The sequence below is a fragment of the Chrysoperla carnea genome, chromosome 5 (assembly GCF_905475395.1).
Source record: "Chrysoperla carnea chromosome 5, inChrCarn1.1, whole genome shotgun sequence".
NCBI lineage: Eukaryota > Metazoa > Arthropoda > Insecta > Neuroptera > Chrysopidae > Chrysoperla > Chrysoperla carnea.
Window position 1 is genome coordinate 59,649,402 of NC_058341.1, and position 26,501 is coordinate 59,675,902.

The 26,501-nt window shown below is 29.0% G+C and overlaps 1 protein-coding gene across 1 annotated transcript in view; it reads left to right on the top strand.

Moving 5' to 3' along the window:
• Positions 1–12,820, top strand: part of LOC123301264 (homeobox protein GBX-1-like) — a 37,472-nt gene extending 24,652 nt beyond the window's left edge. Inside the window, exons 2-3 of the mRNA XM_044883999.1 lie at positions 11,062–11,318; positions 12,374–12,820. Coding sequence (XP_044739934.1) covers positions 11,062–11,318; positions 12,374–12,820 — 704 coding nt within the window. The remainder of the gene's footprint in view (positions 1–11,061; positions 11,319–12,373) is intronic.
• The last annotated feature ends 13,681 nt before the right edge of the window (positions 12,821–26,501 follow it).

The following is a 26,501-nucleotide window of genomic DNA, read 5'->3' on the forward strand; positions in this document are numbered from 1 at the left end:
TTAAATATTTTGCAAAACTCATTGGTGGTATTTTAAAAATTCATTGTGAGAAAATTGTTTAGGAAATGCACATTTTTTTTATAAATATTCCAAAATTTATGTTCATAAATATTTTGTTAACAAACGCAAAGCAAAGAGAAATTATGAACTTCCTGTTATTATTGTAGGTAGGTGTAGGTATGTTTATGCTGTAGTAAGTACCTAACAACGATTGAAATAATTATTATTCATATTTCATAATAACAATAATTTTTCGTACAAATTCTAAGTATTTAATTCTTTTATGTCTGGGCCGAATTAATGAAAGATTTGTTTTTTTGTTTGTCATTGACAAAATATATATTATAGGATATTTGTAGTAATAAATCTTATTATTCATCATTAACTAAATTATTTATGTGTCATTAACAAGAAACAAAAATATTTTCAAATCAATAAGTTTTTTTTTTTAAGTTTCTAAGAATGTATATTTTTTTAAAAATATTAGACTATCATATATATTTTTTTTTATTCATAATACGTGTTGTTTATTATAAATTATAATTGTTTGGTAGTTTCCGAAAAGATTGAGAATTATCGAAATTTTAAACAAATTCAAAAAATCAAAGATCAATTCGGCTGTATTTATTTTATTAAATGTTGTTACCTCAGATCTTGCGACTGGGTGAACCGACTGTGATAATCCTTTATTTATTTCAAAACTGGTGCTTCCCGTGTGATCCCATTTCAATTTATAACCATATTAGTTTTAAATTTGCATTAAGTATGTGTGCGACAAATGGACGAATAACTCAATATCACGCCAACCGATTTCGATGATTCTTTTTTAGTGACAAATTAGTAAGTGTACTTCAGATTCACTAAAAATCACAAAATAAAAAAATTTTTACAAAAAAATGACTTCTAAAATAAAAAACTAATCCAAAAAAAATTAATACGAACTAAAAAGTAAAAAAATAATGTAGTTACAACTATTGTTATTTTTGCAGGCGGTGTCAGCCAAGGAAATAACTATGACAGAACAGTTTGCAAAATTAACTTGGCTGACATCGACTCTAAAAATAACAATAATTGTAACTACTTACATTATTTTTTTACTTTTTAGTTCGTAATAATTTTTTTTGGATTATTTTTTTGTTTTAGAATCCTTTTTTGTGTTAAAAGTTTTTGCGATTTTTAATGAGTCTGAAGTACACTAACTAATTTGTCACTAAAAAAGAATCATCGAAATCGGTTGGCGTGATATTGAGTTATTCGTCCATTTGTCGTGTACATACTTAATACAAATTTAAGACTTATATGGTTTTCTCATGGATGCCACGGTGTACACGGGAAGAACCACCTTTCAAATAAAAAAAGAATCATCAAATTCTGTTCATCCAGTCAAAAGATCTGAGGTAACAAACGTTAAAAAAAAAAATACAGTCGAATTGAGAACCTTCTCCTGTCTTGAAGTCGGTTAATTAGTTAAAGTAAAATGAAATTTTCAGCATGAAGATAAGCTTATGATAGGCCTAATAATATAAAATAAATTTTTCCTTGATAGTGCCAGCTGAACTCACATGGGACTATTTCTATCATTCTTAATTATTTGACTACAACAAAATCTTTAGACGCTTATGTTTGTAATTATTTTATCTTTTAACTTCATTGAACTAGCAGAAAATAAACGATAAATATTATTTAAAATTACCAACCTAGTGCGGTAATGAACTGTTTTTCCCTCGCATACTCAGTGAGAAAAGTAGGTACTTCTTATCTCACGGACGTAGATAAAATTTGTTCCTTAACCAGTTAAAGTCGGCAGAGGACACAAAAGAGGTACGTCACTAAATAAAAAAGCAAACGTGGTGTCGTTGGGCACCCGGTTATAAATTATGTATTATTGAACAACAAGCACAATGAAAGAATGGTTATAAAATTGTATTTAATAATTTTTTTTTTCAACTTTTCGTTCATCAAGTTATGGAAATATACATTTTATTATTATTACTTTATGTTTTTGTTGTTTACTTTTAATCATGCATACGATATTTATTTACATCATGGTCTCTTCGATTATACTTGATATTTTTAATATGATGCATACACAGTGTAAGCTAAATTGACAAATATCTTGTCTTATAATCTTAATCAATGATAATCGAAGAGATCATGGTGTAAATAAATATCGTATGCATGATTAAAAGTAAACAACAAAAACATAAAGTAATAATAATAAATAAATGGATAACCAAAGTAAAAGAATATTCAATGAATCCAAGAAGTACGGGTTTGAGTCCTGGTTCGAGTGTATTTTTTCAATTCTTTTTAATTAAGACATTTTTTTGTTAGTGGGGTAAATCTATCGAATTTTCAATTCGGAAAATTTTTGTAGTAGATTAATATTTTTTTAAATAGGTTTCTTTTGTTGTAAAACATACAGAAAAGATGTTTTCCGGTTCCAGAACGATACGCACGGCTTTCTGCACGTAATTTTAGGACAATGTGTCTATAGGTACATTGTTCCCTGTGATTACTTTTTCTTGAATATCTCTGCTTCTATTGATCGAATTGAGACGAATAAAACAAATTGTTTCTTAAGAAGTTTTGCATCGACCTTGCGCGCTATCGAATTCTGAACACAGCAAAATAACCACAATTTTAAAGAAAACCGCAGTAACCTCATATAAATTAGGGAAAAAGATGTAACTTATGATCATAAAAAAGTGTGGTAAATTTTAGCCCGATACATAATCTCAATTTAAAAAAACGAATTCGAAATCATCCGATTTTAACTTTTTTTTTAAATTGTAGGTAGGCTTTCGGATAGTGCCAACGGTTTTTGTCAAAATCTGGTTATAAACCGAAAAATTACAAAATATCAAGTGAAAACAAATAATTGACTGAGTTAATTTTTGAAATACCATGCAAAGTCAGTGTTGATTTCTTTATAACATAACACATACAAACATGTGACACATACATAATTGATAAGCAAGAATAGTACATATTACAAAATTTCCTAATTGGCGCCCGCACGGGTAAACAGTGATGTTTACTAAAAAATGTTTCAAACAAAAGTTGTTTAATTTTTGATAAGGAACATTTTTTACATTTAAACTTTTGTTCTATCTCTAACGGTTTACAAGATGGGTCCTACGGACCCAAGACCCAATTGACCTATGATGCTCATTTACTAACTTGACCTCTTTTTTTACGTCCTGAGTACGCTGTAGCTAATTTCAGCTCGATACCTTTTTTCGTTTTTGAGTTATCGTGTCCACAGACGGACGGACGGACAACCGGAAATGACTAATTAGGTGATTTTATGAACACCTATGACAAAATTTGTTTCCTAGCATCATTATTTTTAAGCGTTACAAACTTGGGACTAAACTTAATATACTATGTATATTTCATATATACATGGTATAAAAATGCAAAAAATCATTAAAAGATACAATTGAAATTTCCATTTTTTTTCAAATTATGAAAAAAACCGTAATCAATTGTTGGATCCTTTGTTGGAGCGCGACAAGGAACACACGCGATAAAAAGCCAATGTGACAACTAACAAAGTTAATTATATCAATATTCTTTATATTATCCTTCTAAATTACAAAAATGCCATACTACCTAACGGTTTTTAATTAGATTTATAGAAGAATCATTGAATGCATAATTGCATATTCGCAAGCCATTAAAGACAATCTTATCAACGAATATCTTCACACACCAAATGATTTGTCCTAAAAAAACAAATATACTACACCTGTGCAACAAAATATGAGACCCTAATCGATCGTTACAAAATGATAAAACAATAATATATTATTTATTTATAATTTATTTGTCTGCGGCAAACAAACAAAACAATTTATTAATTAATACATACCACAAATAGAACACAAAATTAATAATAAAAACGCATTTCATTAAAATAAATAAAGAATTAGATGCATTTTTTTTTGAATAGATTTTTTTTATTTATTTAAATTAAATTATTCAATTATAAACACAATATACATACATACATGCATACATACATGAAGGCGGTATATTTGTCTTTATAAGTATGTATTTAAAATATTGTAAAATTACATGTATTTAACATATCGTGCATTGACTACATACTATCATATTAATTACTCAACAACGGATTCCTTTAAATCAATATTAATCGTTAATATTAAGGTTATTCGATTGTAAAATATAGATAAAAATGTGATGATATATGGAAAAAATTTTAGTTTAATGACTGTTCGTACCATTATGAAGGAAAGATGAAAATTTGATAAAACCAATGAAAATCTATTGATAATCATATAAACGGGCAACACCTTTTTTGGACTTTAGGGCCTCTAAAATGAGTTGTAAGCAAAATAAATTTTCCGAGTCAGATTATTAAGATATTTTTAGCATGAATGGACTTGTCTGCTGAAATCCTTTAATCCGGTGTGTAAAAGGGCTTGTATTAGGTCATAAATATTGAATTTTACTGAAATTTGCCTAATTAATCTATCAAATAATGTTCACCTACATAAAATACTAATTATGACTTTTTTTTTACCCTTTTTTTTATTATATGCTAATTTCTTCCATATTTCGACACTCTTTTGCGTGGAAACCATACGACGTACGAAAAAATGTTGTGGGACATAAATTATAGGAAATTTTTTCTTCTTTATTTTACTATCTAAACACGTTTTGCATAAATTGCTTGCTTTGCAAGTTATAAGCTGAAAACCCCTAAAAGACATGATTTTTAGTGATTTTTTGATGATTTCTCATATTTGCCGAGAAAATCTTTGTTGGACAACTTAAGATTCGTATTCAGTATCCCAAACAACATAGAATAAACCAATCAAAACAATTACACCAAGACTTTAAACTACCGTTTTATTGGGCTAAGTGTTATGTATTCAAATATGTATTTCAATAAACTTGTAATAAATTTGAGTAAATATAAACTTAAAATGCGAATTTTGTCAGAATATTATTATTTTGTCGGTATTTGGGTAAAAAAAAATATTCTAAGCAATTTTTCTAATTGTTTTTTTCGATATCAATTAATAAAACTTTGGTATAGGAGTTCATAAATTCACCTAATTAGTCAATTTCCGGTCGTATGTCTGTCTGTTTCGCTGTCGTCTGCCCGTCTATCATCACGATAACTCAAAAACGAAAAAAGATATCAAGTTGAAATTTTTACAGCGTCCTCAGAACGTAAAAGGTGAGATCGAGTTCGTAAATGGGCAACAAAGGTCAATTGTATCTTGGGTGGGACACATCTTGTAAACCGTTTGTTATATAACAAAAGTTTAGTGTAAAATGGTCCTTACAAAAATATAAACAACTTTTGTTTGAAACATTTGTTTGTAAACATCACCTTTTACCCATGGATGCGGGGCGCAAATCAGATGCAAATTTTATAGTAGGTATGTATTATATGGGAATATCAGTTATGAAAGTATGGCTATCTGTGAATATCTTTCTTTACTTACGGGACGTCAAAAAACAAACGATTGCGTCATCAACACTGTCTACACATGGTGTTTCAATAATTAACTCAGTCAATTGTTTGTTTTCACTTGTTATTTCTAAACTTTTGTTCTATCTCTAACGCAATTGTACATAGGTTCATTTACGAACTCAATCTCTCAGACAAACAACCGTAAATGAACTAATTAGGTGCTTTTATGAACACCTCTACTAAAAGTTTGCTCGTAGCATTAATAGTTTAAGCGTTTCAAACTAGGAATTAAACTAAGTTTCTGGTTACACCGAGACTAAGGCCGAAATTAGCCGAAACCGAAACTCTATCTTCGGTCAAACACTAATTATTATCAATTAAATGTGTTCTGATTGAGTAACCTTAACATATCATACAACACATTATTTAAGCACAAAAAATTATGAATAAAAAAAATTATTGATAGCATGTTGTCACGTACAAACGTAGAGTCTTTTATGTATTTTAAATTTTTATATTGAAATATTTTTTCAATCGATTTTATTGTTATTTAATAAATTGGTTAGATATTAAAAATTTTTTTTTTTATTTAAGTATTTAGCCGAATAAAATTGTATTAATTTTTAGAACAATTGGTAATTAGTGTTTGTATTGGATTTATCAATTGAACACTTTTGTGTGGTAAAATATAATTGTACTTTTGTACAGAGGTGTATACGTATTTGTGTGTATTAAACTTTAATTGAATATTTTTAAAACTAATAAACAACTTCTTAGTGTACAGTTCATAGTTGTACATAAAGTGTTAAAAGACTTTATAGTTTTATATAGACTAAGCATCGCCTGTCTTTCTGTACAGTGAGAAACGTGCCAACAACTGAGGTAATTGATTAGGTCAGCTAAGGATATTTATAAAAAAAATTACATTTACCAAAAGAATATGGGGTCATTTATCAAAAAAATATACATTAAATATAGTGACATTTACCAAAAATATATACATTGAATGTCAAATTTTCATATCACAAAATGTGTTACATAAAACATCGTGATTGCACTGAACTTTTTCGCTTTTTTACTTAAAAAAAATACCTACCACGTATCACTTTACATTTTTTTCTTACAAATCTACAATGGTTGAACCTAAGCAATTACCTCAGATGTTACGCTTAAAATCGTTTGGCACTCAGTCTATATAAACTTTAACGTCAATGAATAGACTGGTAGATTTTAACGGAAAAAATGGAACGCTAGAGAATACAGTCTTCCATTTTTAATACTGAAAATAGAGATAATTCTTAATGTAGAAAAATAAATTTTTTGCAGTCGTGGGTAACTTTTGTTAGACACATTTTCCCCAAAGTTAATACATGTGGAAATTGAATGTAACAAGTTGTTCCATGTGAATGCCAGCCTTGTTATGTCCACATCATCCATCAACTTCCCAAATTATTAATATTAATTATTTTTGCATAATAAAGATGGGTATCTTAGAGTCCAAGCACAATATTTTCGGGGATCTACAACACGTACTTAGTTTTACAGAAAGTACGGTGAGGTTATATTTTCAACCTCCACTCCAACGTCCCAATTTCTACTCACCGTTTTTGTCAATCTATTCAGCACGTGTTGTAGTTATTAAGCTACTATTGGCACAAATACGCGATCTTTATCACCTTTCATTCACGAGAATAAACAATTGCCTAAGTTAATTGTTGAAATACCCTGTAATAGTAAATAGACAGTGTCGTATACCAGACGTTGTATTGTTTTGTAAATTGGATATGTTTAAAACACGGTGACTTCTGTTTACATTTAAATTGCCCCCCTCACATAATCGGACAGGTTTGGTATGAAATAAGAATCAATAAACTAACCACTTGAAGCTACATAAAAATTTGCAACCTTCTATTTTGTCAACCCTATAGTAGCTCAGTTGGTTAAAGCGCAAACAATTCCGTTCGCGGTATGCCTAAGGTAGCGGGTTCGATTCTCGCCGTCCAAACAAAAATTTAATTAATAGTTGTGATGGGCTGGTGTAGTGCATGGTATATGCATGTAGGAGGTGTATCCAGCCTCTCATAATAATTGAGGAACTGATAAATGAAATTATCAGCGGAAAAAGGTGGTAAAACAAATATATGGTATCACAATGGGCTCTATAGCCTAAATGTGCCTTTCGTAGCCCGGCGTAGCCAGCGAATATAACCTAACCTAAAATGGAAATTTATATTCTAGCCTAATTTGTGCCCTCACTAGGTACTACTTTTATAAAAACTATAAACTTACTTTTGGTCTTTTCAAGGGTAATTAACCTTTAAAAGACTAGATTGAGATGGTTTTTTCCTTATATAGCTGCGTTATTTTTTAACAATGTCTAAGATTGCATATATTCAGCCACAATATTCGGGTTTTTGATATTTTAAGGACTGTAACTTTGAAACGAATGGTTTTAGAGGGCTTCCTCCAGTAGACCTTTGAATTTGGAAGGCAACTGTCCTGTATCTAGAGTATAAGGAATTTTTAGCCAAACCTAATCCATTGTTATATGAGCGGGGTCCTTCTAAGCTATTTTTCAGAAGTTCTTTTAGCGATAATAGATAAATATGGATGCAAATCTTTACTGTTGCATTCCTCCGCATTCTTCGAGTGATTTTCTAATGAAATCGTTCTTGGTAATTTGATAAAATTTTTTAAAAATTTTAAATAGATGGATGACTTAAGTTTTGCGAGTAACGGCTAGACTTGCAAACAAAGTTTATTATATAGTCAATCAATTTTTAAATTTGCAAAATTAAAAGTTTATTAAAACATAAATATTTGAATTATAAAAAAATAATGTCTGCACGCATTCATCATTACGTTGTGTGTCGTTCGTTCTTCGTCTCCTATTTATACAGGGTGTTTCAAACGAAATGGTTGAATAAGTATTTATAAAAATCTATGTGTCGTTATTAAAAGCAATAGCATCTGCAGCGATTATATTTTTATCCGACTGTATTAGAAACAAAGAACGATATGACTTTTACACAGTATGGATCTATGCTAATATACTAAGTTTAGTCCCAAGTTTGAAACGCTTGAAAATATTGATGCTATGCACAAAATTTTGGTATAGGTGTTCATAAAATCAACTAATTAGTCCATTTTCGGTTGTCTGTCCAGCCGTTCGTCTGTCAACTCGATAACTCAAAAACGCAAAAGACATCAAGCTGAAATTTTTATATCGTACTCAGGACGGAAAAAGTGAGGTCGAGTTCGTAAATGAGCAACATAGGTCATTTGGGTCTTGGGTTCGTAGGACCCATCTTGTAAGCCGTTAGAGATAGAACAAAAGTTTAAATGTAAAAAATACTTCTTATAAAAAAATAACCAAACATTTTTTCGTAAACATGACTATTTATCCGTGAGGGCGCAAATTAGGCGTATAGTGTATAATATGTATTATAAGGGAATATCGGTAATGTATATGTGACATGTTTGTATGTAGAATGTGATAGAGTAATAATCAACACTGTCTATGCATGTTACTTCAACAGTTAATTCAGTCAATTGTTTGTTTTCACTTGTTTTTACTATGTCTAAGTGGATAACTTTAAAGGTGATGCTAACGTTTGTGACTTCAGCATAAGTTTTTTGACTAGGCTCGTAGCAATCAAGCTACGAAATTAAGAACAATTGCACATTTTAACAAAATATAACATTTTGTATAAAAAAAAATATAGTTCACTTTAAAGTTAAAACTTTCCGTTTACTCGTAGAACACGATTTTTCTTTTGTCGTCACAGTTATGGTTAAAAATCAAAGTGGTCTAAGATATCGATATAATTTCAGAAATTTTATTCCTTCGATTAATACCTGGTAAAGATATCTAAATAGATTGTTTAAAAATTCGAAACCGTTCGGTCGAGCCATTTCAGAGCGTTTTCGGTTTGAAAACGCTGTTTCGAGAAAAACGCGTTTAAATTTTCAAAATAAGTGTATCTTCGTGAATATTTTTTGGATCAACGGAAATTTTCATTGAATATTCTTAAATATATGTACCTTCATTTCAGAAATGCAACAAAAAATCGATTCTTTGAAAATTCTAACTGGATATAATCCCTTAATGGAAAACCCTGTATAATTGTATTAAAGCAGGCTCTATAAAACATAGTTAGGCTTATCATTTTTGGTTCACTCTGTACACCTACCCAATAATATGATGAGATCATTTATATGCAAAACATGAATTCATTTAAAGGAACATTCAAATAAATAATGATTTAGTTGATATGCTGTTTATTAAGTAGTTTTTGTTTCAGGAAAAATTATTGCAAAAAAAAAAAATAAAATAAAATGTCTTATGTTTTATTTTTTTTGTTTTTGCAAATGTATGTTTTATTTATTTTTATTTTGTAATTCTTTCTATTGTTTGTCAAGGAAGTTTACCAAGGAAGAATGTAATTTATTGCCGTGTTTAGTTCTACGAATTGAAAAATGTTTACACACTGCTTTGTTTACATCATATTATGCCTTCGTACTTTTAATTGTTGCATACAATAAATATGTGTAATTGCTATTATTAGCTACTCCAATGAATGAAAGTCAATTAAAGCTTTAAAGCTGTTATGTACAAATTTTGATTGACGTGAAAGTTTATAAATTTTTTAAGAATCCTTCAGCAGTACGAGAATCCTCTTATTTTCAACTTTGATGATGAATTTTGTTAAAACTTCATAAATGTAGACGAAAAATAAGAATACAATTTTTCGGTATTTGACTTGGTTTTCGAAATATCGAAAGGTACATAATTTTAAAAAAATTTCAATTTTCGATATTTTGAAAATTAATCCAGATATCGAAAAGTTTTATTCTTACTTTTCGTCTTGTATTGTCTAATTATAACAAAATTCACCATCAAAATTCAAAATATAAATTTTTTAAATTCAATTGTAATTTTAACCATTCTTATCTGGAAAACTGCTTTTCTTTTTAAATTTGTTTTCAACCAATGAATATTTAAGAAAATTCTTGAAAAAATTATAAGGTTTGACGGCAGTCAAAGAATGTTTAAAATTTGTACATAACAACCTCAACTAAGTACCTATCTACTAGATAGGTAAAATTTTATCCAGAATTCGACGAGCTGTGGCGTACAAAGACACCATTCACACGCATACAAAGATTTACACTACGAATAAAATTATATTGAATTAATTCTCTTTATAATTTCTTCGTCACCTCTTAGAGCATTATTAGCATCTTCGATTCATTCCTAAAATGCATTATGTTGTGGTGTCTGGTAAATCACCGATTTAAGATGTCCCCGTTAAAAATAATCCAAGTTACTTAATTAAGTTTTCTCAAAATTTAATTTTTTTCTCAAATCTGTTGCTTTCAAAAATGAAAACTACAAATTTTGAGTAGGTAAACCATGAGAAAAATCGATGTTGTTTTGTAAGAAAAAACGAGTCATCATACCAAAATTTTGGTGCGTAGAGCACCGTTTGGTATTTAGATAAATTGACGTAAAGACCGTTTAGAGACACCCCGTATACACCAACAAAATTTATTTGAAAAAATAAGGTCTCTAAATGTATTTAATAATATTTTTTCTTTTACAGTATCTGAAGATGGGCATTCGGATATCGATGATGCTGGAATGGACGGTGATGATCCATTGGATAATGTTGGCTCTGGTGGAAGCGGTAATAGCGGTACAAATATTATAACACCACAAGGTGGAAAAACCCGACGACGTCGCACAGCGTTTACCAGTGAACAATTATTGGAATTGGAACGTGAATTTCACGCAAAAAAATACTTATCATTAACAGAACGTAGTCAAATTGCATCAGCATTGAAATTAAGTGAAGTACAGGTGCGTGCGGGATGTATTATTAAACAGAATTTATTGTTTAAAGACGTTTTGTATAAAAACATGTTAAATGCGTATACTGATGAAACAAATTGTTTTGCTCATAAATAATAATTTGAAATTGGTATATAGACCCGCCAAAATCCGGCACTGACCTTGAATAATTCTCGCATGGAAAATTTTTGCAGGATCTCGTTTAAAAAAGTGCAAGCTGCCGGTAGGTTGCCTCGTGGGATATTGTTTAAACAAATAAATTATATTTTAATCGCTTCGGAAATTTATCATATATTTGGGGTCAAAATTAACAAAAGATGTTCTCTTTTCTCTAAGCCCTTCAGTTTTCAAGTAAAATTTTAAAAAACTCTATTTTTACGATTTTTATTCCTCAAAAAGTGTATAAGAAAATCAGATTTTTAATATGTAAAATATTTTTATTTGTAGTGTAAAGCTTACTCAGCAATATCCCGCAAAAATTTTTGACCTAATTGCATTTTAAAGGCTTGATTTTTTTGCTTAACAAAAAATAATAGATATTCTGTTCTATGCATGCTAGTAAGATGGGATTTTCACCTATCGACACGAAATAAAGTCCAATTAATAGAAAAGTTCGAAAAATTTCATTTTTCACAACGCAACCCCCGGAAAAATAATTTAGGTAAAAATTATCAAGGGCAATAGAGGACATTCGCCTGTGTCCATGACTTTGATCTACAATTATCGATAAACTTTAAGCGTATTTCCTTTCGATTAAATGTAATAATGGCATATTTTTAAGTGGCATTCCCTCCGAAAGCTAACATTTTGCGAAAAAATGTGTTAAACAAAAATGATTTTTATGAGAATCAACTAAAAGTGTTATTCTATCTCTTACCGTTTAGAATCTAAATTGGTTATTAAAACTATCCGAAGAACTAAGTTCAATCTGATGTCAGAACAATCCCCCAGCAAACTCTAACTCAATTTTTGTTTGAGTTGTTTTTTGATTGGTATATGAGTGTTAAACATTTTGCTAAATGTCCAAACATAATGTTACTAAAATTGTTTTTTTCTTTTGTTAGGTAAAAATTTGGTTTCAAAATCGCCGTGCAAAATGGAAACGAGTTAAAGCTGGTTTAACATCAAGCAGCCAAAGTAAAAATGGACGAGATTCACAAAATGTGCATCACACGAAAATTGTTGTACCAATACCAGTGCATGTTAATCGTTTTGCTGTTCGTACACAACATCAACAGCTGGAAAAATGTGGTGGCGGAGCTGCAGCCGTAGCAGCTGCGGCAGCCGCTGCAGCTATTGGTAATCCTGGTAACTCTGCAAATAATGGCAATACAACTGTCCTACCACCGAATTTAAATACGATTCCACCAAACACGCTACCATCGTTAAGCTCACATTTTACAAGTAATTTACAATCAAATTTAAATCGGAATTTATTATTTAGTCCACATCACAATCCATTACGAAATGGTTTGAATTTAACACGATTCCATCAAAATAGTCCATCATAATTTAGATTTTTGAAGTTCGTATCAAATCTGTGCAATTATCTGATGAGAAAATTATTGGTGAAAGTTTCTGGTATTTCCTTGTAAAATACTACAAATTGATTACTAGCCAAAATTATAGAAGATGATCGCGACTGATGAACACTTTTTATCTATTGTTTTTTGTACCAGAAATTACAAGAAATATTCAAAATTCTTGTAGGCCAATCGTTTTTCTGGTTTATTGAATCTAGAATCTTCAGTGAAATTGTAAAAATTATTAAATATTATTTAGGTGCATATCTTGGCAATTATAACAGAATTTTCTTAACATTGTATAAAAACAAGGTTACATCAATTGTTGTAAAAGTTTACAAAGCTTTGAAAGTTTGCCTCACTGATACAAAGGTTTCGGTTTTCGATGAGTTTTTTGATGAGATGGATACATGTTATGTGATCTACATTTGCAATTTTTATGTTAAATGCATTTCAATTGGTCTGTATTCTACTTAATTTTTAAACGAAGGATCCCGATTGATTCGATTGAATCATCTTTGTGAAATGGAATCGTACAAAAATATCATAATATATGTCCAAAATAGAAACCTGTACATTTATATAAATTGTGCATTTCCACTTATGATTTATGGAGTGTATAAATTATTTTCTGAAAATTTCTAAAAATTCCTTTAAATTTAGAACATATATGCAAATGTAGGAGCTAAAAACTGATGGCTTTTCTTAGTGTAAGTAATAGAAAAGGATGATCTTATAACACAACACTGTCATTTTCTATTTGTGAAATCTAAAAAAAACGTGACCGAAAACGTCTTTCATTTATAATAATCTTACCCCACTTTTAAAATTTTCTATCCCATTAAGGACGTTCTCACATAAGTCACTGTATGAAAATATTTGAGACTTTACCGTTTCAAAATTTTCAGGATGAATTCTTTTAGAACTTGAAGTAATTAGACAAAATTAAGAGTAAATTTTTTTCGATATATGTATAATATATCATAGTTTTTGAAATATTGATGACTAAAGATTTAGAGGAAATCACAAGTAGAAATACTTATTTTCTTAACACAAGTGCCATTCATTTCATCCCGTTAAATGTAATTTATGGAAAAACAATTTCCGCTTGTTATAATTTTCTTTAAAGGAAAATATTTGTCATGTTTTTAACTATTGAATAATAATTAGTTTTCCAAATTAATCTTAAGAAAATTATCATTGTTATTTGTCTCATAATCAAGCATCTATTTAAAAAAACGTCAATATATATTTATTTATTTATTAAAAACGTAAACTTTAACAACACAAATCTACAAATTTAGCACTTAGCATTTAGCACTGTCTTATCGTAAGAAAACGTGAGTTTGTGGGAAGGTCCTTAATAATAATCTCACTTTAAAAATTTTTTTTTGTAATTTGTGAATTTGTGTGCTTCTAAAATTAGTTTAGAAGCACTGAAATTTCAATGTTATTAAATATTCGGCGCTTTTGCTAAAGAATGGGTACGTTTTCCACATGTATAAGCTGTTAAAAACATTAAAGAATGAATAATTTCGGAATAAAAGTTAATTTCGGTCATTTAACAGTGTCATGATGTAACCTTTGTATAATTTTTAACCCTTCGAATGCTTGATGGAATTTTAGAGTGTCTAAGCAATATCAAATAATATATCTTTTAATTTCTCACATCGGTCATAGTTTAGATCAATCGGGGTAATAGAATACAAGCCCATGCTAAAATTTTTCGGGAGAATTGAACCACCAGGAATCATGTTCAAAAAGATGCTCGTATATTTAAAAGTAAGTCCAGCACCATGACATCAATTTTTGTTTTGCGCTTTACAGATCAGTTAAAGTGAGAATTGTCACACCCTTGACCCAAGAAATATATACGGCTTTGCTGAATACTATAGTTCTGCATAAGTACTCGAAGCAAATTACATAAATGCCATTCAAAAATAAATCACGTAAGGCTTCGGTAATTGACGGAAGGTCAAAAATTTTTTATTAACTTTCGGTACCGAAGTGACCTGATTTATTTCTGTACGCCATTTATGTAATGCGCTTCGAATACTCAGTCAAACCTGCCGAAAAATTTAAGCATTGGCTTGTAGTTTATAAGATACCATCTTCGAAGTTACATCGAGCGTAATATATACCATACCAGGAAGTTTACTATTTGGTATAACTTAGCTTACTCAAAATAATTTCCATTTTCTATTTCATTAAGTACTTTCAAGACTTTTCAGATCTTCGATTTTGTACTCATTACAAAAAGTTACAATAGTAGATCCATTCCAGGTCTTCGATTTTAAACTCATTACAAAACGTTACAAAAGTTGCCACCAGGCATACGAGCGGTTAAAAAAACTAAAATCAACTAATGTAAATAGAACTACTATATTATGTAAATACCTATATAAGTAAGGCCTAACTTTATTTAAACTTAAAAAAAACTAAATTGTATATATACAAATATTTACAGGTTAATAAATTAATTTTATTCTATTAATAAAAAGCCAATTTTGTTATTTTGTTAGATTGTATGCCCAAAATTCAATTTCAGATATATTTCTAAATATGGATTATGGATAAAAAGTTGTTTATATTAAAGGTAGGTAAAGTATTGATGGCGTTAGCGATCATTTTGAGAAAAGAAATGACGAAACTTTTTTTCAGAAACCCATAACATAAACCACATATTCTTTGAATAAAAGTCTGCCTATAAAAAAATGTTGAGCCTTTATATCAAACATTGTTGTCATGCTTGTACATCCTTAAAAGTGAAACATATAAATAAATTGGATTTAAATAAACGGTCCGAAACATCGGACTTTATTATATTATAAAATTGATTATTCTTGTAATATTTTGATTGAAAGCAGCCAATTGTAAGAATTATTTAAAAACAAGGAAAAGCTTTAGTTTCTTAACTTCACTAATTTGGCTTAATTGAGTTTTATTTTTTTTACAAACTTTATGAAGTAATAATTTTTTAGTAAAAGGTAGGCAATTTTTTCATAATTTATTATTTTTCCCAAATTTTATTTTTGTATATCAGCTATAGATACAAGCATAGCGGTATATTTGGTAATCATACGGTAATGAGAAACAGGCTTAGGTATTTATTGGATTTAATATAATATTTAGAACGATGTAGTTTGGTAAGGGTGAGGTTAAGCAAATATTACCAAGTTACAAAAGTTACTTAAAAAGACATTTTAAATAATATTTTATCAATTTTGGGTAGAGTTGATTTAACCACATTTGACGATTTCATTCTCTCCAGCTCCACGGCTCCAGGGGAAGGGGTCCCAGAGGGTAGTTATATCAAACCTTGGACCTTGTTGATATAAACCCTGAAACGAAGTTTCACTGCTGTCCCCTCAGCCTCTCCCTAGAAAATCCCATTTTTTTGTATTTTTTGCAAGTATCTGTATCATCACTTTAGATGATGATACAGATACAAACTTTTTTACTTTATTATATTATAAATATAATAAAGTATTGTGATCGAAAAAAAAATCAATATCGGGGTTTCAACGGAAATACATGTTTTGAGGGTCCCTGATTGCAAAAAGTGATTTTTCAATTTTCAACCGATTTTTCTCAAACTCGGTACATAGGTTCAGTTTGGTCATAATTCCAGACGATTTTCTCATTTTTTCTCTAGACCTTTTTTTAAGGGTACTGCCCTCTAGGCCAAAACAGGATTTTTTGGGTTTTCGTTTAAAGAAAGATACGTGATACATTTAAAATATATCTAGATACAGATAAACTGATACAGATACTTTAAAAATAGAAGTATCTAGATCTACTGAAAATTTTCATATCTAGATACTATAGCTACATATGTTACAGCATTGGAAATAGTATGCCAGTGTTTAAAAGAAGATAGTTTAAGTGTTTCAGTGCGATGATTATTTCAAAAGATACAGGATTTTATATGATTTTTGTACTATAATTTGCGCATAAAGTAAATCCATTATAATTCATAATTACTATTTACAAACACAAACTAAAAAGATAAAAAAAAAATTGTTAATCCCCTTTTTTTATGAGAATCGTTAAACGTTTTGCAAAATCAACGTCGTTTTTCGTCTAAGCATTTCAAAAAAAGTCACATACATATCACAAACGTAAACACAGTAGGGCAATTTAAAAAAAATACAAAAAGGTAACAAAACACAATTAAGTGGGCGTTAATATGAAATTTGTCAAAGTGTGTTATTCTGTGTTTGTATTTGTAAGGTATAACTAACTATAAGTGTACAAAAAATATTATTTTTGACATATGATCCTTTTGTTACACATATTACATAATCTCATTATAATCGGTCCTCTGTTGTGCTAACAAATTGTTTGGATACTTTTAACCAGGTGTTGATCGTTTTATATACGTACCTACAGGGTTTCTATACTTGTAGTCGTAGTGTATGCAGTTTTACAACATTTTTGAATTTAGGATCAGAAATTTTGAATGAATATTCTACAAGTTTAATATTTGTATATGTTTTAAAACTAGGGTTCCCTAAATATTTTAATTTGAAATGTTACCTTTGTACGGGCAAGGTGTTAACCCTGATAGCTCAGTTGGTTAAATCCTAACCAATCCCGTACAAAGTATGTCTAGGTTAGCGGATTCGATTTCTGGCATCACAACCTAAAATTAATGCAATTAATAGTTGTGATGGGCTGCTTTAGTGCATGGTATATGCATGAAGGAGATGCACTCAGCCTCTCATGTCCATAGTTTAAGTGTGTCTTTCGTGAACAGCCAATATTACCTGCCTACCTACCTAAAAGCAAGGTACTGGAGCCATATAAGGACCACTTAACTTCATAAATAAATTTAAAATTATAAGTGACCGGCTATGCTAGGAATCTATTTGCCCAAGGAGGTCCGTTACAAACAGAAAAGTAATATATATTGCACATTTAGGAAAAAAGGAAAGAATGTCCCAGATCATTGTCACCCAAGGCGAAGCCGAAAGACATTTTTTACTTGCTGCCGTGTTAGTAAACTATGTTTATTCTCGACGGAGGCGGAAATTGGCAACTTGGTTTGCGCAATGGGATGAAAGTTGATTCTTTCCGCCCGAAGAGGAGAAAAAACTATGTAAATTTATCAGTTGTCACTATGTAAATATTATCACTATGTTAGTATGTTAGTATGTTAGTATGTAACGGTAACTTTGAACATTATTTTGACCCTTCAAAACGTCGCATTAAGTTGAAATTTGGCATACTTGTACATCAAGGACAATACAATAATTTAATAGGTTTATTTGATTATCATCTTGATCAGGATTTTCAGGAATAATAACTTTTATGTCTGAAAAGATTAAATTTACTTGCGCTCCCACCATATTTATACTAAATTTTTGATAATAATAGTCTTAAAATCTAAAAAAAAAAACACAAAATAAATAATAGTTTTAAAAAACTAAAAAGCATGTTTGTGTAATTAGCTGAACTAAAAGGTGGAAAATGATTTCTTTAAATTCAAAAAAATCGTTTTATTGTAAAAAAGTGTGGGGTCTATCCAAACTCAAAATTGGTACATACAGAGAAAATTTTTTTTCTTAAATCAAAAAAATCACACATGATAAGATATATCATATAAAACACAATTCGATGCTAAAATTTTTCGGATGAAATGACCTACCAAGAATTAATATACCATGGCGTCAGTTTTGCGCGGGATAGGTGAGTATTGGTGAGATTATTTATGTCACACCGTTTTTTGTCTAACCCCATTTTTATGGGAGCCTGTGGAAAATGTTTGTCCGAGTTTCCTCAATGAAAACGTATTCATGAGAACTTGTGCAATTTATGCCCATTGGATGGTTGAGAATTTCCCTACTCCGGTACACACCATATTCTCTTTATTTGACTTGGATGCTATATTTTGGACAATTTTAAGTATTTTTTGACTTGTGACAATTTTCACTAAAGCTCACCGTTTTCGATTGTATAAGCGTTTAAAAAAAATAAATTACGGATTTTTGCCGAAAATTTGTTATTGACGAAAATAAATATTTTGGTTTTAACTTTCAGTATGTATGTAAAATTATTTAAAGTGCGAATGGAGGAAAATGAGCAACCCTAATATAAACATAGCAATTATAGTTAAACTATATAAGTATATAACGATTTCAAAGCAAACATATTATCCCATTAATAGTTTACCACATAATAGCGATTATAATACATTAAAAATGTATATGAGCGTTAAACGTTTTAACTAATTCATTTTAATGTATGTCTACTATATACGTAGTAATAGTATATAAAAATATGGGGCTAGTATTATTAACATAATTAATGTTTTTGTGCGAAACTGTTTTATATTCTAACTTTAGTTCGTTTTTGAAGCAGCGTTTAATAGGCTTGTTTACAAAAAATTTTTTATCTCTTCAGGTGAAGAATTCTCGGTTTTTGAAAATCTTTAGTAGCATATTCATATATGCAACATATGAACGATTAAAATTCCTAATTAAACAAAGAAACTGATTTAGTTTGGTGATGTCATTGATCGGTATCATCATAATAGAGATGACATATTCAACTTTTTGTTAAAGAAGATGGGCAACAATCTTTGAGTGCTTATAATAAAAATTGAGCTATATAGTTTAGTGATGTCATTCACCGGTATAACCATAGGGATTACATATAACTTAAAAGGAAATGGGACAATTTGGAATGCTTTTAAAGATTCCGTTTTTAGAATTAAGAAGAGAAAAGAAGATATTGTTTTGGAATTTAAGTCCAGTTTAACATTTCTATGCATAATATGGTAAATTCGACATCAGGCAAGTACCGTAGATCATCCTTCAAGTGACAGAAATTCAGTATTATATTTCTGGCGAACGCAATGAGTTGATATACGCTCGATTAACTTTGGATAATATTAAAAATTTGTTATTGAAAGTATTGAAATGTTATACACAAACAAAACTTTATTTATTAAAATATTAAATACGTAACTTTGAATACAATTATTTGCGTTGAGTATAGTACAAATGTTATGCTAATCATCCAAAGATAATTAAGGCTTTTATGCACGCAATAACAGTGACTAAGGGATGCTTACATGTAACAGAGGCTTCAACCATTAAAATGTACTCATCATGTTGGGTTGTCTGAATGGCCGCTGCTGCGTATCCAGGTAAGGCAATTATTTGATTGAAATATTATTATATTGCTAATCAGAAGATTCACTTTTGAAAATAAAGTTCTAATTGTTGGGAAATATTTGTTAAATTTTTCCGCTGCATAAGAAAATGACAAATATTTAATTTAGAAAAAACGAAAATGATTGACATTTGATTCGATTTAAAAAGCCATAATTGTACCTGAAAATGTGCAGTAGTGATATTTAAAATAGCATTCTAATTTAAAAAGCGTGAGGTGCTCAAAGCCCACGTTTATTTTAAATATTTTGTATTACATTTAACTGAAATTAAAAGTTATTTTGCGTTTTTAGTGCACAATTCAATAAAATGTGTTAAAGTTTCTTAAAATTATAATTTTTATAATAATCACTTCCTCTATCCATATTACAGTTTTTACTAAGTCTAGTCCTAAGTTTGTAACGCTTAAATATATTGATGCTACCAACAAAGTTTTTGTATAGGTGTTCAGTTGTCCGCCTGTTAGCCCGTCTGTGATCACGATAACTTAAAAATGAAAAAAGATATCAAACTGAAATTCTTATGACGTAATTGGGACTTCAAAAGTGAGGTCGCGTTTGAAAATGACCAAAATAAGTTAATTTGATCTTGGGTTCGTAAGACCTATTGTTATAAACCGTTAGAGATAGACAAAAAATTTAAAAATGAAAATGTTCCTTATAAAAAAATAAACAACTTTTGTATGAAACATTTTTTCGTAAACATCACTGTTTACTCGTGCGAAGTCGCAAATTAAATACGTTAAATTTAAACGTTACATATGTATATTATGTATGTGTTTGTTTATATTACTGTGTGTAAAAATGGCTATCTTTCTTTACTTACATGACTTAAGAAATAAACGATTGCGTTATCAACACTGTCTATACATGATATTTGAACAATTAACTCAGCCAATTGTTTGTTTTCACTTGTTTTATTGTAATTTCGAATTTTGTTAATGTATCAAGTCATCGTTTTAACATGGCTGTGAAATTTTCGACTATTTTGACGTTTGAAAATGGATGAAAATTGAATATAAAATACCTTTTTATATTCATAGATGCCAAGCTGATAAAAGTGTGTTAAAATAAAAAGAGATCGTTTAAGTTAAACATCCTTACATTCAAAATAAAAATAAAAAAAAAAGGAACCAAAAAAATTGCCTATTCAAAAATGCCAAACAATAGAACAGATATAATATTATTATTATAACAATAATGATAATCTATGAATCTCCTCATACCACCAGGGTAGTTTTAAACAAAAATTTCAAAATATATTCAAGGGGTGTTATTTTATATACAGTATATACAAAATGAACAATACTACACATTCTGATTCTACTCATTCATTTATTAGGATTCAGTAGTTAATAAATAATATTTAAAACTATTTCTAATTCAATGATTTGGGTATGAGACATTGTTTTACCTTGAATTAAAATTTATGTTTGAAATAAAAGCAAATTTTACTAAATCATAAGAATGTTAAACTAGACTTAATACCATTACAAAATTTAAAAGTGAAATTAAAATAGATAAAAAAACGATGAACTTTTAAGTATTCAAAGATTGTGGCCCATCTCTTTTTAGCAAAACAAAGTTTTGTATGTGACAATGACGTCACGAATCTATCTTCCTCTTAGTTTAATTGGGAATTTTAAACATTCATATTTTGCGTACTTTTAAAGATTTTCAAAAACCAACTTCACTTTTCTGTCCACGCACTGAAAATTATTCACCTGAAGTGATAAAAATTTAGTTAACATTTATTATTATTTTTTTAATCCTAATAGTACAAGAAACGGTATAAGGCCGAACTTCACCCTTCCGATAACCAGATGAGACATATTTTTTATGAAATTTTATTGATTTATAATCACTTCTATCATTGTTTTTTCTATCGAAAAGTGTTCACGGCTATTTTACTTAAATTAATCAATTTTTTCCATGAGCGTTTTTTTTTTCAGTCAAGCCTTATTTTTGTAATTAAATTATCTTACTTCTGATATCAACTTCGATTGGTTAACAGTCGCATCATCATATTAGTACCTACATCAAACAAATTGGACGACAAATTAACAATATCAATTCGTATAGCACCTAAAATCTATAATACGATACTGCAAGCAACTAAAAAATATTAGTCATGTGTTTGCCAAAACAAAATTGGCGATTTCTGGTATAAGTGTATAGTTTTCCACGATAAGGGGTGGAACACCCTTTAGGAACTATGGTCCTTTCGTTATAAATTATGTATTTTATTGTATTACAATGAAGAAATGGTAATAAAATTGTATTTAATAAGTTTTTATTTATCAACCTATGAAAATAGATATTTTTTATTAATTATTGTAATAAAAATATAAGCAAATCATAAAATTAATCATGTTTTTAAAATTTTATATCAAACGCCATCTATGAACAGCAATCAAAAGTTACCAAAGATCGGAATCACTTAGTTAAGTTCATTGTACAGCATTAATTATTATCATTTTGTCGTCACTTTAACGTCTTCAGAACAAAAAGTGCGATAAGGAACATAATTCCAAAAATAATATATTAAAAAAAATTAAATATAAGTAATAAAATTTGTGTCTTTTGTTGTTCTACTGCACCAATCCCGTGATGAAAACTATACTTCGAACCATAATTTGTGTATGCATGTTTCGATACGCATAACGAACGCATTTGACTTGATTTCTATTTAGGATGAAATGTCAAATCATATACAGATTTAAATTTGTCGAATATACATTATATTGTTATATGTTATATGTTATATGTGAATAGGAAGCAACTATGGTAAATGACACGGCTTTTTGACTTTGAATACGTTTATAATCCGGATTATTTTGTTGAAGTGGATATAAGTATATACACAAATAACACAAATATACATACATGCATACATACATACGCACATACATACAATATTGTTATGATATACATGTTTGTATGAGAGTGAAAAAGGGAGAGTAAAAGAAGACTCACTTTACTAACCGTTTTACACATATATTTAAGGGAAATGTCGAATAATATTCATAATAATAATCACTCATATATTTAAAGATAATAAAGCGTATATTTCAGTGTATTGTTTATTATACTATCTAAAATTTAAATACTATAATTATCCGATGTATAAATATGAAATAGTTAAGTCCCAAGTTCGTAACGCTTAAAAATGTTAATGCCATGAACAAAATTTTGGTATAGTTATTAATAAAATCGCCAAATTAGTCCATTTCCGGTTGTCTGTCCGTCTAGGTCTGCTTGTCCGTCATCACAATAACTCAAAAATTTTAATAAAAAATACTTTTTAAGGGAAAAGCTTTTATTGTACTAAAAAGTAGAAACTCATACCCGACTATTTGTAAAAGCTTGAGGCGGTTAATTTAAAATATCAAAAATGAATCGGAACGCCTCATCTACTCCACATGCCTAATTATTTTTCGATTCATCCTTGATATTAAGCGCCTCAAGCTTTTACAAATAGTCGGGTATGAGTGACTTATAGATAAAATTATTTTCTACTTTTTAGTACAATAAAAGCTTTTCCCTTAAAAAGCATTTTTTAATAAAAATTTTTAATTTAAGACTAGTCATATTTAGTTATATAAAATATGGTGGAAGCGATGGGAAAATCAGGCCGGCACAACCTTACCATGCATTGCCATCCAAACTAAATGTGCATTCAAAATTTCAGCTCAATCGGTTGAAGATATCTACTTCAAAATTGAGTTCAAAGAATCCATCGTAATCAAACTGAAATTTTTATAGACAGCTAATGTCGTAAAAAGTGAGATCGAGTTCGTAAAAGACCAACATAGGTCAATTTTGTCTTGTAAACCGTTAGAGATAGAACAAAATTTAAAATGGAAAAAAAGTTCCTTATGAAAAAACTTTATTAATAAAATTGTTTGTATGGACACATGAAAACTTACGCTTTGTATTTGGCTTACATTAAAATTTTAATACTATTTTATAACAAATTTAAATATGTTACTATGTTAATTTACATTTAAAAAATATTATTTATGCAATTTCGTCTATTATTTTCAAAAATGGAACAAGTTTATTTAAATGTTATTTTTCAATAATTTTAATTTGGCATTTATACTATATCATTTACATGTAAACAATTGAAAATTAGTCATAACAGCTTTCTTTACCCCCAAAAATATACGCTGGAAGCGCTGGCTTCGATCTGATTTTCCCTATCATGACTACATACAGAGTTAAGTACAAAATTTGATTTTTGTCGAAAAATTTCAAATTTTATATATTTTAGAACTTTAAAGGAACCCCCGATGTATAAAATTTGCTTTTTTGTAGCTTTGCTTATCATAAAAATTCAATTTGATTAATCTTTATCGATAAATTTTAAGATTGTAAACGATAATTAAGGAAGTGAAAAGTCATTTGCATAGTGTATATTCATAAAGGTAAAGGACCACACATACTTTGATTTCGCAGTCAGATTTGTCCGCGAGTGAAGACCAAATATAAATGCAGCTAAAGTTTTTTAGTATAATCACAAGATGAAATATAAGATTTAATTAAAATTCAATTAAAATTTTGCGTAAATTATCCATCTGTAAAATTTTAGACTATAATATAAAACAAAGATCAAATGATAAATTGACAATGGTAATACTACAGTGCTCCAACTAACATTTGGCATCATTCCCCCCGAAAAGCTTCAATTCTCAAGTGAAGAATTTATTTTTAACACCCGAACTAAAAAGAAAGGGGTGTTATGCGTTTGATCGCTATGTGTGTGTGTCTGTGTGTTTGTCTGTCTGTGGCATCGTAGCGCCTAAACGGATGAACCGATTTTAATTTTTTTGATTTCATTTGAAAGGTAATACAAGATACAAGATATAAAGGTGACATAGTTATTACTATGGAAATGAATGGTCAAATAAACCTGGCTCAATTCATTTCGAAAATTGAAATGATAAAATAATTAGGTTATTCAAAACAATAATTCAAAAGAACAAAGTCAACTCAGTGTTTATCTGTTCGTCTATGTGTTTCTCAGTTGTATCGTAGTACCTAAACAGTCGAGCCGACTTGATTAAGAATATTTTAACTAAATTTCAAAAAATCGGTTTACAAGAATTCGATTAAATGGAATTTGTCGGGGTATTTTAATCAGTAAAAATCATTAATTTCCTCACAGTCACAACAATTTTTTTTATGTTCTCACAAAAAAATAACTTGACTGAATGAATTTAATTTCGGCATCTTGAGAAAAAGAAAATCAAACTTTCGGAAATCAAAAGCCGATATGAATAATTACTGTTGTTTAAGTCAAATTTTTATCAAAAAAATTTCTGAATCAAATGTAAATAATTTTTCAAAACTCTTATGTCTCAATCTTGCATTCTTGCTGCTACCAAAAATTAAATTTTGAAATTTTGAGTACGCCATGAGAATAATCGATGTTTATTAAGAGCACCTTTTATGTAGTAAACAGTTAACTTAATCATCTAAATTCCACCCTTAGAATCCTATACCTAAATGGGCGTAAAAATTTGGGCTTTCTTTTAGCTACCAAAAAAACCCCATTTTACGCCCATGAATTGTTTGATATTACCTACTTATAAAGTTCATATGATATGTTTTGTAAAAATCGCGCTATCCGTTCTAAAGTTATGAAATTGAATGAATGAAGTTAAGAATTGAATTTCGAATTTAGAATGCTTTGAAATGAAAAACCCAAATTTGAAAGCTAAGCTCGCTTAAAATATATTTCAAATTATTATTATTTTCAAAAATGTTTTGTTATCGTTAAAAAGTATTAGTTGATTATCCGAACACTTAATTAACCGAACCACTCTCCAGTTTAGCTGAAAAGAACGGTAATAATCAAACTTCGAATGATAATTTGTATGTGAACAAAAATCATATTAGTATTGTAATCGTATTAAGTGTAAAATTTTCTCACAGATAATTAATAAAATATAAAATACGTTTTTAAGTTAATAAATAAATCATTCGATTTGCATACATTTATAAATAATTTTAATCTGTGATAGAAATTATTTAATACCTATTTCTATACAAAATAATAGTTAATATGGGAAAGTGTTGTACCTAATATCACAAATTCCATTTATTGTTTTTTTAAACCATTTTTTTTCGATATAACAATGTAAATAATATATGCAAGACTTTAGTTACTATACCCTATACATTTTTTTGAGATCTATTAACTATCCTTCAATAAATACTATATTTAAAAGCTTTTGTTAAGTTTCACCCGCCCGTTATTTGTAATCAAATTTTGCTCCACTTCCCTGTTTCCGATTGATTTTGTTTTCGCTTTCTGAAATTTTTTATCCTTATTAAAATCGGATGACAATGCATTTTTATGGTAAATAATATGACCTGATAATATGAATAATATGAATTGACCGTGTCCAGCTTCTACAAATAGTCATTATTTTAAAAATTATTTTCTACTTTTCAGTACAATAAAAGGTCGTCCCTAAAAAAGTA